Source organism: Mugil cephalus, chromosome 9, assembly GCF_022458985.1.
Source record: "Mugil cephalus isolate CIBA_MC_2020 chromosome 9, CIBA_Mcephalus_1.1, whole genome shotgun sequence".
In the NCBI taxonomy this organism is placed as follows: domain Eukaryota; kingdom Metazoa; phylum Chordata; class Actinopteri; order Mugiliformes; family Mugilidae; genus Mugil; species Mugil cephalus.
The window spans coordinates 14,275,220-14,291,100 of NC_061778.1; the positions used below are offsets into that span (position 1 = coordinate 14,275,220).

The window sequence follows — 15,881 nt, forward strand, 5'->3', positions numbered from 1 at the left end:
AGTTCACTGGACCAAATTAAACTGAGAGTGCACTATCACATGTTAGTTCTTCTTTCTCAGTATTTCAAATATCAGAGATTAATCACATTCCTACACTTACTTGTTTAGAGTAATTCACTTGGTCAAGAGCAATGTTGTTACAGAAATGAAGTATAAAACGACCCAAATAAGAGTTTTTAATAAACCAAATTTCTTTATTGAACATGAGTTATGAACATTTAAAATAGATTTATGAGGAAACAATTTGGTGTGTTGAGAGAAACGTTAACTTTCTGAGACACGTTCATGACAAAATGTTCTAAAGAGGACATGGCATACACCCCAGCACAGTTTGCTCTATGATGCTGTACACCTGGGATAAAAAACATAAAAATTTAGTAGAAATGATTTTAACTAAGTCTTGCTGTCTGTCTCCCTCCAGCCTGTTTCTCCAGGGCTCCCTTGTCTGTGTCTCTGTGTTTGTATTGTATGTGTGTCTGTGCGGTGCTGCTCGCCTGCTTTTCTACATCTGCCTCTTATCACTTTATTGTTTTTGAACCCATCATGCACAGGAAGGTCAATCACTTACCCCAGAACACTGCTGTAGCTCACCAGATTTTTCCAAAAGTGAATTTAATGGACCATCCACAATGTCTGGCAGTGGGATGTAAGGACATTATTCACCTTATTGTGCAGGGACTAGTTAATGGCTAAAACACTGGAATATTATCATGAGTCTTACAAATAAACCCATATCTCCAAAGAAATCAAAGCATAATATATATATCTAAAGTTACATTATACTGCATAAAATCTTACTACAAGAACATGAAAGATTTTTATGATTTTTGCAACACTTGAGTTCAGCTGATTCAGTGCAATTTTCACGAATCGCATTTGTATTCAACAAAACGATTGCACAAATTGCGACATTTTTTGGGCTTCGTGGCTCTCCTTCCTTGCGACCTCCGTGGCACGAGCAGGTCATTTCGTGGGCGAGCTTTGCACTGAACGCGCGTCCACTGCAGCAGCGATTGCTGTGGGAGGGGGCCGGGCCAAGAGGAGGGGGGGACGGATCCCGACGAGGAAACTGACTGTGACACAAGACCGGCTGCATCTGATCTGGAGCCGGTGGGCGGTGCAGACCCCTGAAGATACAGGGAACCTGCGGATGCTGACCAAAGGATGCGACCGGTCAGGAGTTGCCTCTAGAGGGAAGCATCATAGTTGGTATTTTTTTTGTGGAAACATGACATCGGATGCGGAGGAAGGCACCACCATGAAAACAACAGGCCTCCTTTGTCTGCAAAATCTCAGTGGAAAAAGGATAAACGGACAATAATTAGTTATTTTCCTGGAAAAACAGTTTTGTTTTCCAGATCGATCCTGAGATTTTGCCTCTGCAAGGACGTCTCTTCAGGCTGTAAATCTATTGGTCGGAGGGGTGAGGACGACAAAGCAGCAGCTTAGAAGACGGGACGGTGCGTAAACACCCGCTGCTCAAGATCTACTTATGAGTCTTTAAAGGCTCGCTGCCAGAGAGAGGTGATGCAATTTGATGAAAGCTGTCACTTGTGATTCACAGCTGAGGCCTTGCTTGGAGCATCTGCAGGAATAGGCTGTTTCCAGGGCTGGATATGACTGAGGGGGGTTACAGGCCCCAGTAAACAAACTCATTTCAGTGGTGTAGACCAGTACGCATCCCCTGACACCGCACAGGCTCGTTTGCGTCGGTAGATGCTCTTCTCTCTGACTTTCTTCCTGTGGCGACTCTATCGACATTTCTCCATCATGTTCAGCTCAGACAGACTCACCGTGCCGGAATATGTCAGCCGGTTGCAGAGAGGGAGGAGCGGTTCCGGGTGCGATCCCAAGGCGATCTCTCCGGGAATCCATGCCGACGTGCAGGCGGTTTTGGACACCTCGCTTCCCGCCCTGCGCTCCGCAATCAGGAGGCTTAAGTCGGCCAAGGAGACCTCCGACTCAGACGAGACCCGCGGAGCCATAGCCGAGATCTTTCAGCTGGTGGAGGAGGCCTGGGTTTTGCCCACCGTGGGGCGTCAGGTCGCCGAGGAGATCTGCAACAGAATCCGGCTGGATGGAGGCCTGGAGCTGCTGCTTCACCTCCAACAGACACCTGCCGTGGAGATCACGTACGAGTCTGCAAAACTGCTGGAGCAGATTCTGATCTCGGAGAACAGGTAGGGTGAAAACAACAAGGTGGACACTTGCACTGTAAAAATACATTTCTGATGTTGTTTCTCATTTGGTATATTTATTGTGCAGGGACATAAGCATCTCATTATGCAGTGCAAAATAGTTTATTTGCATTTAGAGACAAGCACGTGGAAAATTACGCGTTCAGCTCAGCTCTGACGAACAAAAAGAAGCTTAACACAGCAGGCTTTATGATCGAGGCAGTTTTATTGGCTGGTACACCGATCAGTATGACCCCTGACAGGAGAAGTGAAAAACATTGTCCATCTTGTGACAATTCAGTGCTCTGCTGGGAAACCTTTGGATCTGGCATTCCTGTGGATGTTACTTAGACATGTACCACCCACCTACACCAGTCCAGACACAGCAATGACACTCCTTGATGGCAGCAGCCACCCACAGCAGGAAGTAGCCTGACACAGACACACACACACAAAACGGATTATGTACAATTTAAAAACAAAACAAAACAAAACAAAAAAAACATGAAGAACAGCACAATATACATAATATACATATCTTTGGGATGCACTTGAACAAGCCTGATCAACAGAGGCCCCTCCGCTCAACCCAAAGGATCTAAAGACCCCCACTATCTTACTAGACACCACAGGACACTCCCAGAAGGACCATGTCCATTCTCTGATGAGGAACAACTGTTTTGGAGGCACAAGAGAGACCTACACTATATTGGGAAGGTGGTCATAATGTTATGCCTGATCAGTGTGAAAACCACTTTTGTACCACCAGTTATATGTTTAATTTACAGTGTCAATATGAGAAGCTGAATGCCTGGTATGTTTACCTGATGAATAATTTAAAGGAATTGTTAAATTAAATTAATTGTTAAGTTAAATAAAGGAATTCTTTGGATGAGAGCCTGGACAGTAAAGACAAAAGGAATGCATTTAGTTCACTTTATTTTCATTTAAACCAACACACATAATCAGAACACGTGAAACAGGCCACAAACGTGGCACGGCCTGGTCCTATACTATGTCATGGTGGTTATCATTGGAACAAAACTCACAATGCCACTGAAATCTATCTCGGGTCATTATGAAATTTTCCATATGCAAGACAGTCTTGCAAATGATGTGATGCAGATATAAAACCTGTGTGAAATCACATAACAGTAAAGAGGCCAACAGCCCAACGGTAGCCACCAAGCGACCTAATTATTGAAATTTGTAAAACACCCAACTTCCCCCTAATCAAAAATATACCTGCTTAGCCTCATGTACATTGTATTTTCTTATATCAAGCATGCGTGACCCATGATTTCTAGCAAGCCAGTACTGGTGTTGCCATGATGCCGCCAGACATCCACTTTAAAGGTCTGCCATGCAGCCTCCTGGCATTATTACACACTGACAGACACACTACAAGACAGTAATAAAGACAAAATATTAAGACAGACACACACAGACAGATGGATAGAAAGACATAATGGCATCATGGCAACACCTGAAAGTTATAGAGTGGCAGTACTGGCTTGCTAGAAATCGTGGGTCACACATGCTTGATATAAGAAAATACCATGAACATGAGGCTAAGTGGGTATATTTTTGATTAGGGGAAGTTGGGTGTTTTACAGATTTCAATAATAAGGTCGCTTGGTGGCTACTGTTGGGCTGTTGGCCTCTTTACTGTTATGTGATTTCACACAGGTTTTATGCCTGCATCACATCATTTGCAAGACTGGCATGCATATGGAAAATTTCATAATGACCCAAGATAGATTTCAGTGGCATTGTGAGTTTTGTTCCAATGATAACCACCATGACATAGTATAGGACCACGCCGTGCCACTTTTGTGACCTGTTTCACATGTTTGTGTAATGTGCTCAGAGCATTGACAATCATTCTGATTATGTGTGTTGGTTTAAATGAAAATAAAGTGAACTAAATGCATTCCTTTTTGCTCTCATTTCATTGTGCCTTATATTTGTTTATAATCTTATATCTATATATAACAACACCTCATTTGCACTACTTTACTTAAAGCTGACAAATAACACCTATGACATTAACATAGTCATTTATAATATTGTGTGTATATGGGGTGAAGATGCCAGACTCAGTACTTAGTTCATTGCACCTTTTAATTACTCATAGTAACTTATATCTGTTAATAATAGTGTCATATTCTTGTAACTTTACTTAGAGCTGACAAATAGCGCTTATGATATTGCATAGCTGTTTATAAGTGTGTGCTGTAGGGAGATGTATACATTATTATAACTTTATTACATATACTTTTAGCTACAGATATAAAGGATTATTGTGCAACTCATTATGCATCACTATACACATTTAGCAAAGCAAAGTAGTTATGATGCATCATAAAACTAACAAGTGACTAGGCAGATATTGACATATTTAAAATGCACTATTCAGATTAAAATTATAATCATTCATAACCAGTTGTCATAATGCATCATGATGTTGGTTATGATGACTTGTGAATATGTATAGATGTAATAATGACCATTATAATGCTTTATAGACACCTTATGAAACATTATGAGTGCATTCATAGGGCATTATAAATACAACCTTCATAGAAAGTGTTACCACTAATTCATTGTTTGCCTTATCATCTCAGCGCAACACATTATGCATTACACGTCTGTGTGTACCTCATCTCGTCTGTAGGTCACTGGTCAGACTGTATGAATTATAACCACAACACTAATTTATGTTGACAGGGATTATGTAGCACGCATAGGTCTGGGGGTCATCCTCAACCTGACTCGACAGCAGGAAGATGCCCAGCTGGCTCGCAGTGTCTCCGGCATCCTAGAGCACATGTTCAAACACACCGAGGAGACGTCCGTCCAGCTCATCTCTAACGGTGCCCTGGATGCCCTCCTCTTCTGGTGCAGAGGCACGGACCCCACTGTGCTGCGTCACTGTGCTGTGGCCCTAGCCAACTGTGCCATGTACGGAGGCCACCGCTGCCAGCGGTGGATGATCGAGAAGCAGGCTGCCGAGTGGCTTTTCCCTCTGGCTTTTTCCAAGGAGGATGAACTCATCCGCTTCCACGCCTGCTTGGCTGTGACTGTCTTGGCTGCGAACAAAGAAATTGAGAAAGAGGTGGTGAAGTCGGGAACTTTGGAGCTGGTGGAGCCGTTCATCGCGTCTTTGGATCCGGATGACTTCGCTCGCAGTTTATTGGACAGTGCAGACTCTATGCAGGGGAGGACCGCATCCGATCTACAGCAGCTCTTGCCTTTACTGGATGGCACAAGGCTGGAGGGAAAATGCATTGCAGCCTTTTACCTTTGTGTTGAGACCAGCATCAAGTCTCGTCAACGCAACACCAAGGTACAGTCCACTTGTGAATTATTTACTGCTCTGGTGGATTTGTTCTGAGTTGCGTTTTTTTCCTTCCTCCAAGATCTTTCAAGAGATTGGGGCAGTGCAGAGCCTAAAAAGAATAGTCATGTACTCCAGTAATGGCACAGCCTGCGGCCTCGCCAAGCGGGCGCTGAGCATGATGGGAGAGGAAGTGCCAAAACGAATCCTGTCAACTGTACCCAACTGGAAAACGTGTGAAGTGCAGAGATGGCTGCAGCAGATTGGCTTCAGTGCCTTCTGTGACCGTTTCCAGGTAAGTGAGAGAATCGATACTACTAGTACCTATTCATCTAGAGCTCAGTTGGTCTGTCAGTGATGTGTGAGGGATTTTTGATATAGGAGCTTCAAGTGGATGGAGACCTGCTGTTGAACATCACAGAGCAGGATCTGAGCTCTGACTTGGGCATGACTGCAGGCCTCACCCGCAAGAGGTAGGTGGTTAAACTGTTTCAAGGCTGACCAGTGTGACACTGGTGTTTCTTACTTTTAATCTTGTACTTACTTAAAATCTCATTGTCAAGGTTTCTCAGAGACTTGCGTGTGCTGAAGACCTATGCCAACTACTCCACATGCGACCCAAACAACATGGCTGACTGGTTAGTCGAGGTGGACCCTCGATTCCGTCAGTACACGTACGGCATGGTGCAGTCGGGAGTGGACCGCAGCAACATCCAGACCCTCACCGATCTGCAGCTCCAGCACGACTGCCACATAGACAACGGAGTCCACAGAGCAAAGATATTGTCTGCAAGTCGCAAGCCCTTAAAACCGTGTCACACCGATGCTCAGCCTGCGGGGCCCGATGTCTTCATCAGCTACCGTCGCACCACCGGCTCCCAACTGGCAAGGTCAGGACCAAAGTAGGATTGGCGAGAAAAATTATCAAATTAAAGTAGTCAAAAAAAAGTGATTAATCAGGCACTACTTTGTTGATGTCATCCCAACACCAGCCTTCTGAAGGTGCACCTGCAGGTTAGAGGATACAGCGTCTTCATAGATGTAGAGAAGCTGGAGGCCGGCAAATTCGAGGACAAGCTGATTCAGAGTGTGCAGAGGGCACGTAACTTCATCCTGGTCCTGTCCGCCAACGCACTCGACAAGTGCATGGGTGACACCGGCATGAAAGACTGGGTGCATAAGGTCAGGCATTTTTCCATCCTCTGTTTGTCGAAGGGTTGAAACCTCAAATGTCAAAATTATATATGTATATATAAGGTGAGTATGTAACTCAGTCATCCGGGTCGTGGTGTAACTAAAACAAAGGTAGCAGGACTTGTTTGGGTTTCTTGGGGATGTTTCAATTTTCACCCTAGTGGCTTCATCCGTTCTTCTTAATAGTTATTTCTCGACACATCTTGAGTCTTAAGAGTTAATATCCATGGGTCATTAGAGAACCATTCATCTGGATGACACCACCCAGATTAATCTGAACATCTTCTAGTTTATCAGTGACCAGTTGACCACATGCTGCCACTGCTCCCTTAATCTTATCCAAAAACAAAGCTGAAATAAAGTCAGTTTAAGCTTCTCAGGAACAGAAGTCATCTTTATGGAAACTCCTGTAGTCCAGTTGTTTTAGTTTTGTTTTGTTGTAACTCTTCTCAGACATAGCTCATCCACATAAAATGTACATATTGTGATCATATGATGTTCTACTCCCAGATGGTTCCAGTAATTTGCGCTTTTCCATGTTGGAACATCACATTTTAGTATTTCACAGAAAATATAATTTCTCTTTCAGGAGATAGTCACGGCCCTGGCTGGTAAGAAGAACATAGTTCCTGTCACAGATAATTTCATGTGGCCTGACCCCATGTCTCTACCAGACGACATGAGAGCAATTCTCAACTTCAACGGCATCAAGTGAGTGGTTAGTTTGGTGTAAATCCTGTCTGTAACATGTTTACCTCAGCTTGTTTCGTCATGCTATGATTATTAATAAAGCATATGCATTAAAGCATTAAAGCATATGTCTTTCATGAATAGTTTGAGTACACAGATTGAGCATTTGAATGCACATCATCAAACTCCTGTTGCCGGTTCTCTTGACACAGATGGTCCCATGAGTATCAGGAGGCCACCATCGAGAAGATCCTGCGCTTTCTGAAGGAACGCCAAGACCAAATTGACGGCCCAGTCGGCTCCAAAGGGCAGAAGAAGAAAGAGGCCGACGTAAACAAAGCTTGACCTCAGCTATAATCCTGTATATTCCTCCTGTCCTATATGTCGACCTGTTTCTGCCCTGCCCAAAAGCATGTGAAATGAATTCAGTTACGTTAACACCTAATATGGAAACATCATTAAACAAATGAATGGGATTTAAAAGGGGACTTCAGGTTGTACGTAACAAGCCTTTAAAGTCAGCTCTCTCACACTGCTGTATATGTGTAATCAGGTACAGTATACGCCTTCTGTATCTCAGGAAAATAACTGTGATAGACCAGTTGTCATTTAGCACCCAGCAAAGTCATCCACGAACACTTCATAACGGTTACTGCATAAGGAATCACCTTTTGTTTAACCTGTAAAAAGGACCAACGCAGGTCTCTGATTTTACTGACATGTCTGTTTTGTTTCCAGGTTGTGTTACAAAAAGAAACCTCAACGAAAACATCCGTGTAGTATTAAGGAAAAGTTTGCATTATTAGAGTAGATAAAGGTAACATACACTAACAGAACTTAAAAGTACAGTTGATATCAGATTTATTTCTCAGTGTTAAGTCATGATGATTAATTAATTATCCATCTGCTCAGCAACTGAAACTGTGTACTAGTCAAAAAAAAAAACAACAACGGAAAACTAATCCAGCAATATAACACCTCGGATAACAGACTACTGTAAAGTCAAGAAAAAGATTCTGCTCTGATGAAATAAATATGATTTATAAAGTCCTGTTAATGAACCACAGTAGCCATCAGGGTGTGTTAGTCAAGTTCATTGATCAATAAAATTGCTGTAACTTGCAGCCTCGTTCGGTATCAATAAGGCACTCGGAGGCTTGAAATGAGATTTATTTAAGTGGTCTTTCCAAATTAAGTTATCCGATCATGCCTTAATTTTGTTTTCCTGTAATGCTCACCTCATTAATTAAATGTACTCCTCTGTGTATTTATTAAAGTTATCTTTGTTTGTCCAGTACTAATCATTTACGATGTCTTCTGAAAGAGTGAACCAAAAATTTGCTGCATTTATTTAAAACATAATGACAAAACAATAAATCATGTACAAAAAAGCGTAATTCTTCATTTTGACATTAATTCATAAAACCATATTTTCCCACAAACAATTCAAAACGATTTCAGTTTGCAAATATTGCACAACAGACGATGACAACAAGAAAATGCAGTGGTCGCAAGAATGGTCACATGATCCCGGGCGAACCGCAGCCCACTGTCAACAGCGATCTTCATGCAGATCAATTCACATTAGCTCGGTAAATACTGCCCTTAACCTCTTAACTTCCCTTCGAGCATTTTAAAGCCGATTTGGAAGCTCGTGTTCCCAAACTGCGCAACTAGGACGTGACCCCGGTGTGCATGTTGGGTTGTGGGTTTCTGCTTTGGGACTATCCAGTGTTGGTGAAGGGGGTGGTAGTAGTGGGAGGGGGGGGCTCTTGACCCATGCGATCTGCTTCATGTCAAGATGTAACTCAGTAATGCCTGGCTGCCTGTAGAGTACTGACACTTTTACCAAGGGGTTCAGGACAGTCCTCAACACGACTGACTCTCCAACTCAAATGTGAAAACAGGTAACAAGGAAAACATGCATTTTAACTTATTTTTACACTGCAGAGTTGCTGGTGAATTTTTTTCCTGGAATTATTCAAATCTCATCTCATAATAATAAATCAGAAATTATTTGTTTTTGAAATATTTGATCACATTTTGCATTGCAATTGCATTGCAGTCCAGTAATAAATCTCATACTGTGAACGACCATAGAGGTATAAATGAGGTCCTCAGAAGTGTCCTAATACACATTCTGTGTACAATACAACACAGTTTACAACAGATATAAAATTTACAAATGTATAAGTCCCTTTTTACATACAGTAGATCACCTTCATTCATTCTGTGTCAGTAAAAGATCGTCTTGGATCAAAACGGTAGGATTTTACGACTTTTTAGGTTCTTACACTCATTATCTTTGTACTATATTTGTCTTTTTTTAATTGATTAACAAAAACAATCATCAAGTCGTCATGTTAAAATGCTTTAGTGCATTTTAACAAGATTCAGTGACAAAAATATGTAAAAACTGCTGCAACTTCTTTGTATGGCTCATCTTTTATCGATATCAAAGGATTTACTGACAATATCACAGCTTAAAAAATATTGTTAAAAGTACTTTTCCTACTACTTTTCTGCTGTGAGAGGAAGAGGAAGGAGCAGTGTGCAATATTTAACACCTAAACCTGGAGTTCTGTTATTGACAAGAAATGAATCAATAAAAAATAGAAATGTTAAGACTTGTTTTTCTGTTTGTAAGTCCAGAAAACTTCTATGTTATTATAAAGACAGACAAGGTTTAGGAGTGATGTCAGTCAGGACGTCTCTCTTCACCCTTTAGTCTCGACCTCTTTGGTGCGACTGGCTGGAAGAATCCCACTGCAGAGCTAGTTGAATGTGTTAAGATGTTGAGATCCAAGTGTCTCCCATCTTCTCAGCAGCTCACCTCACAGAGTGACACCGGGATGAACTGTAGCTCTGTGACGGACACCTGAACTGTCCTTCTGATCAGGATGCTGGGGAGTCTCTGAGTCCTCTCCTCTGGTCTAAACACTGCAAGGTCCTAGAACGACAAACGTGAAAATGGTTTACCAAATTCGATTTTCATACAGTGGATATTCCACAAGGTGCCAACAGTTGGCCGTTTATTTTCTGGTGTTGTGCCGTGTCTGTGTTGGTAGTTTTTGTGGCGTGTCCTGCGCCACTGGCAGTAGTTGGACCCTAGGGGTCACTCAGACTGTCTGCTCAGATTAGAGCACCAGCACATTGGACAAAAAGTGACAAAGTGTTCAAAAGGCACACAGGAGGTTCTTCTTGTTTCACAGCTTTAACTCATCCTTCCCTTCAAATAAATGATTAATTACATAAAAACATGATTGTGTATCATTAATAAACTGCAGACCAACTGATCAGCATGGTTCCTTTCCTCTTTTGAATGTCAGACACAACTTACTGCCACCTGCTGGAAACAATTAAGATCCAGTTGCAGAATATACACTCGGCACTTTATTAGGTACACCTGTTCAATTGCTTGTTAACACAAATCGTCAATCACATGGCTGCAGTTCAATGCATTTAGGCATGTAGAGGTGATCAAGACAGCTTGCGGAAGTTCAAACCGAGCATCAGAACGGAGAAGAAAGGGGATTTAAGTGACTTTGAATGTGGTACGGTCGTTAGTGTCAGACGGGCTGGTCTGAGTATTTCAGAAACTGCTGATCTACTGGGATTTTCACACAACTATCTCTAGAGTTCACAAAGAATTGTCTGAAAAAGAGGAAATATCCAGTGGGCGGCAGCTGTGTGGACAAAAATGCCTTGTTGATTAGAGAGGTCAGAGGAGAATGTGCAGACTGGTTGGAGATGATAGAAAGGCAACAGTAACATAAATAACCACTCGTTACAACCAAGGAATGCAGAATACCATCTCTGAACACACAACACGTCAAACCTTGAAGAAGATGGGCTACAGCAGCAGACGACCACAGTGGGTGCCACTCCTGTCAGATAAGAACAGGAAACTGAGACTACAGTTCACACAGGCTCAACAAAACTGGACAATAGAAGATTGGAAAAATGTTGCCTGGTCTGACGGGTCTTGATTCCAGCTGCGACATTCAGATGGCAGAGGCAGAATGTGGCATGAACAACATGAAAGCATGGATCCATCCTGCCTTGTATCAACGGTTCAAGCTGCTGGTGGTGGTGTGATGGTGTGGGGGATATTTTCTTGGCACACTTTGGGCCTGTTAGAACAAACTAAGCATGGTTTAAATGCCACAGCCTACCTGAGTATTGTTGCTGACAATGTCCATCCTTTTATGACCACAGTGGACCATCTTCTGACGGCTACTTCCAGCAGGATAATGCATCATATCACATAGCTCATATCATCTCAACATGACAATGAGTTCACTGTACTCCAATGGCCTCCACAGTCACCAGATCTCAATCCAATAGAGCAACTTTGGGATGAGGTGGAACAGGAGATTCCCATCACAGATCAAAAAGGTGTTGAATAAAGGCAACGACTTGAAATAACTCTACAAATCCAGTTGCCTTTATTCAACACCTTTTGGATTAAATGACCTGGATGACCGACACAGACATATCGCATCATACATGTGCAGCCGACAAATCTGCAGCAGCTGCGTGATGCCATCATGTCAATATGAACCAAAATCTCTGAGGAACGTTTCCAACACCTTGTTGAAAGTATGACACGAAGAATTAAGGCACTTCTGAAGGCAAAAGGGGGTCCAACCTTTTACTAGCAAGGGGTACCTAATAAAGTGGCCAGTGAGTGTATGTGCAAACTGCCTGTCAGCTGCAGTCAACTTTCTGGTCAAGACAAAGGCAGCATGAGGTGACGTTACCATCTGTCTTTGTTGTCAGGAGCTTGCTGTGTCTGTACCTTTAGACAGTGCATGAGAAAAGAGCAACACTTACCCAATTGTCCCAATAGGTATGAAGAGGATGATGGCACCCAACAGGAAGGGGAAGCCCTTCATGAAGTGCAGGGTGGCTGGGTAGATGGAGTTGAAGAGACCGCTGCCCACCAGATAACACAAGCTCTCCACACAAGCAACAGAGGCGAACAGAGCTCCTGGGAAAAAGTGCACAAACACAATTATACACACGAGCTGTCCCTCACGACAAAGAAACGCGTGATTCAAATTAAACCGCACTGAGACGTTACTGACCCAATTAGCTCACTGACTCGTTCCACCACTACACAACCGAAACGTTGAGCTAGAGCTCACTTCCATGTGCGTATGTGTTACATACATACATACACACATACAATCCTCACATCTGAGGAGACTGACCTTGCTCTGATGGGTCCACCAGCTTGGACAGCTTTGACCTGAGCACAGGTGTCGCAGCTATGAAGAGGAAACACAGACCGTAACCTGGTGACAGAAAAATAAACAAATACTTACTCAGATTGAACAGTTAAACACTATTATAATAATCAGAAATTGATAAAACAGTTTTTATTTTGTGAAACAAACTACATAAGATCCAATTTAAGCACCAAAATAAAATAAAAAAACAGCACATTCGTCAATTTTGTCTATTTTCTCAATTGCAGATTTTTTAGTGTTAAACATTATAAGAATTTATTTGTGTCGTAACACATCCTGTACATCAAATCCTCAATACCCTGCACATGTATATACAGCGTTAATTATTCCCAGGAGCCAGAAGCTGACACAGTAGTGAGCTTTTTATTGGCTGCGAGTCGAAGCTGCCAACACACACCTGTTCAGTCTGGCGCATGCTGAGCTGTACTCATTCCTCATGTTAAAATGTGAAATTAACTCCATACAAAGGTTTCGGTAGAGCAGGGAATACAAATTAAAGGAGGCGGGAAACTCCTCCTAAACGTTAGTGGTCGTAATAATCTTCACTTGTGTTATCCTGACCCTCTCACCCGTGAACATGAGCTGGGTGGTGTTGGCCACAGAAAACACCACCAGCCCAGCGATGTTGGACGCCAGACTCACGAGAGCCACCCAGGAGTCCTCCAGGCAGAGCTGCATGATCTTCAGCCCCAGCAGGCTGCTCAGGTAGGCCAGGTGGTGGGCGGCCGATCCGTAGCCGATGAGGGCCGGCCCCCAGCAGAGCGGTGAGCTCAGTTCGTACAACACGTACAGGTCTCTGCTGCCGAAGTGAACCGTCACCACCAGAAAGAAGCACAGTGTGTAGAGCCACAGCTTACACCTGTGAAATCTACCGCCAGCCTCGCTGCTGGTGCCTCCCGTTGAGTAGAGGTGCCAGACAGCTTTATGGTGGCGAGCCGTGAGGAGTTTGGCACTTGGGTCTGGCGGGACAGATTCCCGGACAAACAGGTAAGCGTACAGGGCTGCAGCCAAGTTGGTGGCCAGGACCAGCCAAAATGGGTTAATGTAACTGAAAAAAAAACAGAAATTAATACATATTTTTTATTTTCATTTTGAGTGTCCTGGTGTAAACGAACCCCAATTTTCTTACCCTTGTGCACGCCGCCACTGCCCTCCGATGATGCTTGCCAACATCCCCGACAGACCAAGACAAGCCTCCAAGATTGCCACCCTGAAGGTGCGGGACCGCCTGTCACTGATGTCCGCCACATACGAAAAGCAGCCTGCCAGGACGGCATTAAAATCACCCGAGAGGCCGCTGAGCAGCCTGCCCACCAGAAAGCAGGCGACGGGCAGCTTGAGGTACATCACCACCAGGTAAACCACCGCCTGCAGCGCGAGGCCAAGGTTGGGGACGATGAGGACCGGTCTGCGGCCCGCGAGGTCGCTCCATGAGCCCAGGAGGGGCACCACCAACAGGCTGACAGCAAAGCCTCCCAGGCTGATGTACAGGTTCCAGTGGGCTGTCAAGGTTTCCACCTCCTGTAGAAGATAAGCGTCAATCACACTGATCAGAGAACAGTCGTCACAGTGAGTGGAGACACTGTGACGGCACAAAGCTGATGCTTCTATCCTACGTTTCATTTTGTCCCTCCATTTCCCAAATTAGTTGCATATGACACATTGTGCACTCTCTCTAAACTCTTAATAGTAGTAATGCACATTCAGCATATCTGCCTCGCTCAGTTTCAACTTGTGACCGCTGTTCCTTATTGTAAAACTGCTGGTGGGACAAATGCTGTTATGTAATTTCTCTCAGTGGCTTAAAATGACCTTTATTTCTGTGTCACTTGAATTTCTTCTACGTGTTCCCATGTTTGTGTCCCCTCTTGCATTTTATGCTCCAGAGTTTTTGTTGTATTTCACTGTAGCTTTTTATAATGTTTTTTAAAAGTCTAATTAATATTCCTTATGATCTTTCTTTGCATGTCCTGTTTTGTATGTTTTTATCACTTATATGACAAAAATGTCTTTACTGTTCAATCATCCGAATGGCTTTGGATAGAATTATTTCTGGGAGCTTTTTAAACTTTATTGATTTTTTTCTGCCACTGGCCCTAAAAATAAAACCTGTACATAAATTTAATTAATTTATTTATAGTCACGAAATTATTATTCCTTGACTTCATCTTAGTTCATGTCATAGGGTTGTTATTGTGTGCTGCCTCTTTAAATTCAGACACTACACAGTAAACACTGAAGCACAATAAATGTGTAATAAAACCCACGCATTAATTTGTAAAACCAACTTGTAAAACCATCTTATTGTCAAATCTGCACATTAAATAATCAATTTTGAGTACGTTTTAGCAGACACAGGTCCACCTCACAGATATTTTTCAGTCAGACCAAATTAACTTGCTAAAAGTAGCCTCCTGGCTACACCGGCACAAAGGCTGACCTGTGGCCGGATACAGAGCCCTTTTTTCGGCTGTACCTTCTGAAGAGGGTCCGGCGGGACTGAGCTGTTGCTACACCCCGAGCTCTTGGAGCCGTTGTAGCCGAGGTCCTCGCTAATGCGGTCCCACAGATACTGCGTGGACAGAGGAGCCTGCAGGGCCAGGGAGAACATGGATAGGAACAACACTGGCTCCACGGACACCGGCACGGAGCATGTACGCGGCGGTCGTGGGAAGCTGGTCGTCGGCACTCCAGCCTCCACCTCCTCCACCACCTCGTCCTTGTGGTCTTTGAGATCGGGTGAGTCGAGCACATCTTCGGGGAGAATCGCCGCGGTGTCCGACTCGTCCATGTCGAACCCACCCAGCTGGCAACATTAAGAGTTAAGATATTAAGTTAAAAACTAAACTAGCACAGACATCATGTGACCGTGTAGCTAACGGTGGTGTGAACTGTGCTAACAACACAGGTGCACATTAAAGCGTGGACTTGTCTCCCCCTGCTGGACGAAGACATGAACTACACTTTAATGTTTATACTTAAGTTTAGGGCAAAATAAATATATGAAACGCTAACTTTGACTTTTATTCTGTTTACTGATATGTTTTGCAATTTATATATTGTGTGTATGTAGTTTAATACATTTAAAAATAAGCTTATTATAAATATTATTTGGCAGAATGCTATTTAACTTAACAAATTAACAAATGGATGTTGCTGATGTAATGAAATGTCTTGTTCAGGTTGGCCTAAATGCAGGAATAACAGAAAAACTGAAATTGAAAG

At 43.2% G+C, this 15,881-nt stretch overlaps 2 protein-coding genes across 3 annotated transcripts; one reads left to right on the forward strand and one right to left on the reverse strand.

Annotated features, from left to right (window-relative positions):
* Positions 1 to 946: 946 nt before the first annotated feature.
* On the forward strand, positions 947 to 8,702 carry sarm1 (sterile alpha and TIR motif containing 1). 2 transcript variants are annotated; one of them, XM_047593942.1, is made up of 9 exons: positions 947 to 1,460; positions 1,565 to 2,180; positions 4,908 to 5,526; positions 5,600 to 5,812; positions 5,899 to 5,990; positions 6,081 to 6,407; positions 6,510 to 6,699; positions 7,301 to 7,422; positions 7,614 to 8,702. In XM_047593942.1, exons 2-9 carry the CDS (start codon positions 1,717 to 1,719, stop codon positions 7,744 to 7,746), a joined length of 2,160 nt encoding a protein of 719 aa, XP_047449898.1. In that variant the 5' UTR covers positions 947 to 1,460; positions 1,565 to 1,716; the 3' UTR covers positions 7,747 to 8,702. The 2 variants fall into 2 exon arrangements, with proteins under 2 accessions (XP_047449898.1, XP_047449897.1); XM_047593941.1 differs by having other exon boundaries at positions 947 to 2,180.
* A 14-nt stretch (positions 8,703 to 8,716) lies between these two features.
* Positions 8,717 to 15,558, reverse strand: slc46a1 (solute carrier family 46 member 1). The gene is made up of 6 exons (XM_047593945.1): positions 15,133 to 15,558; positions 13,786 to 14,177; positions 13,226 to 13,704; positions 12,618 to 12,701; positions 12,238 to 12,394; positions 8,717 to 10,351 (listed from the first exon to the last, which is right to left on the reverse strand). The coding sequence occupies exons 1-6, from the start codon at positions 15,445 to 15,447 to the stop codon at positions 10,297 to 10,299; spliced, it is 1,482 nt and encodes a 493-aa protein (XP_047449901.1). The 5' UTR covers positions 15,448 to 15,558; the 3' UTR covers positions 8,717 to 10,296.
* Between the last annotated feature and the right edge of the window lie 323 nt (positions 15,559 to 15,881).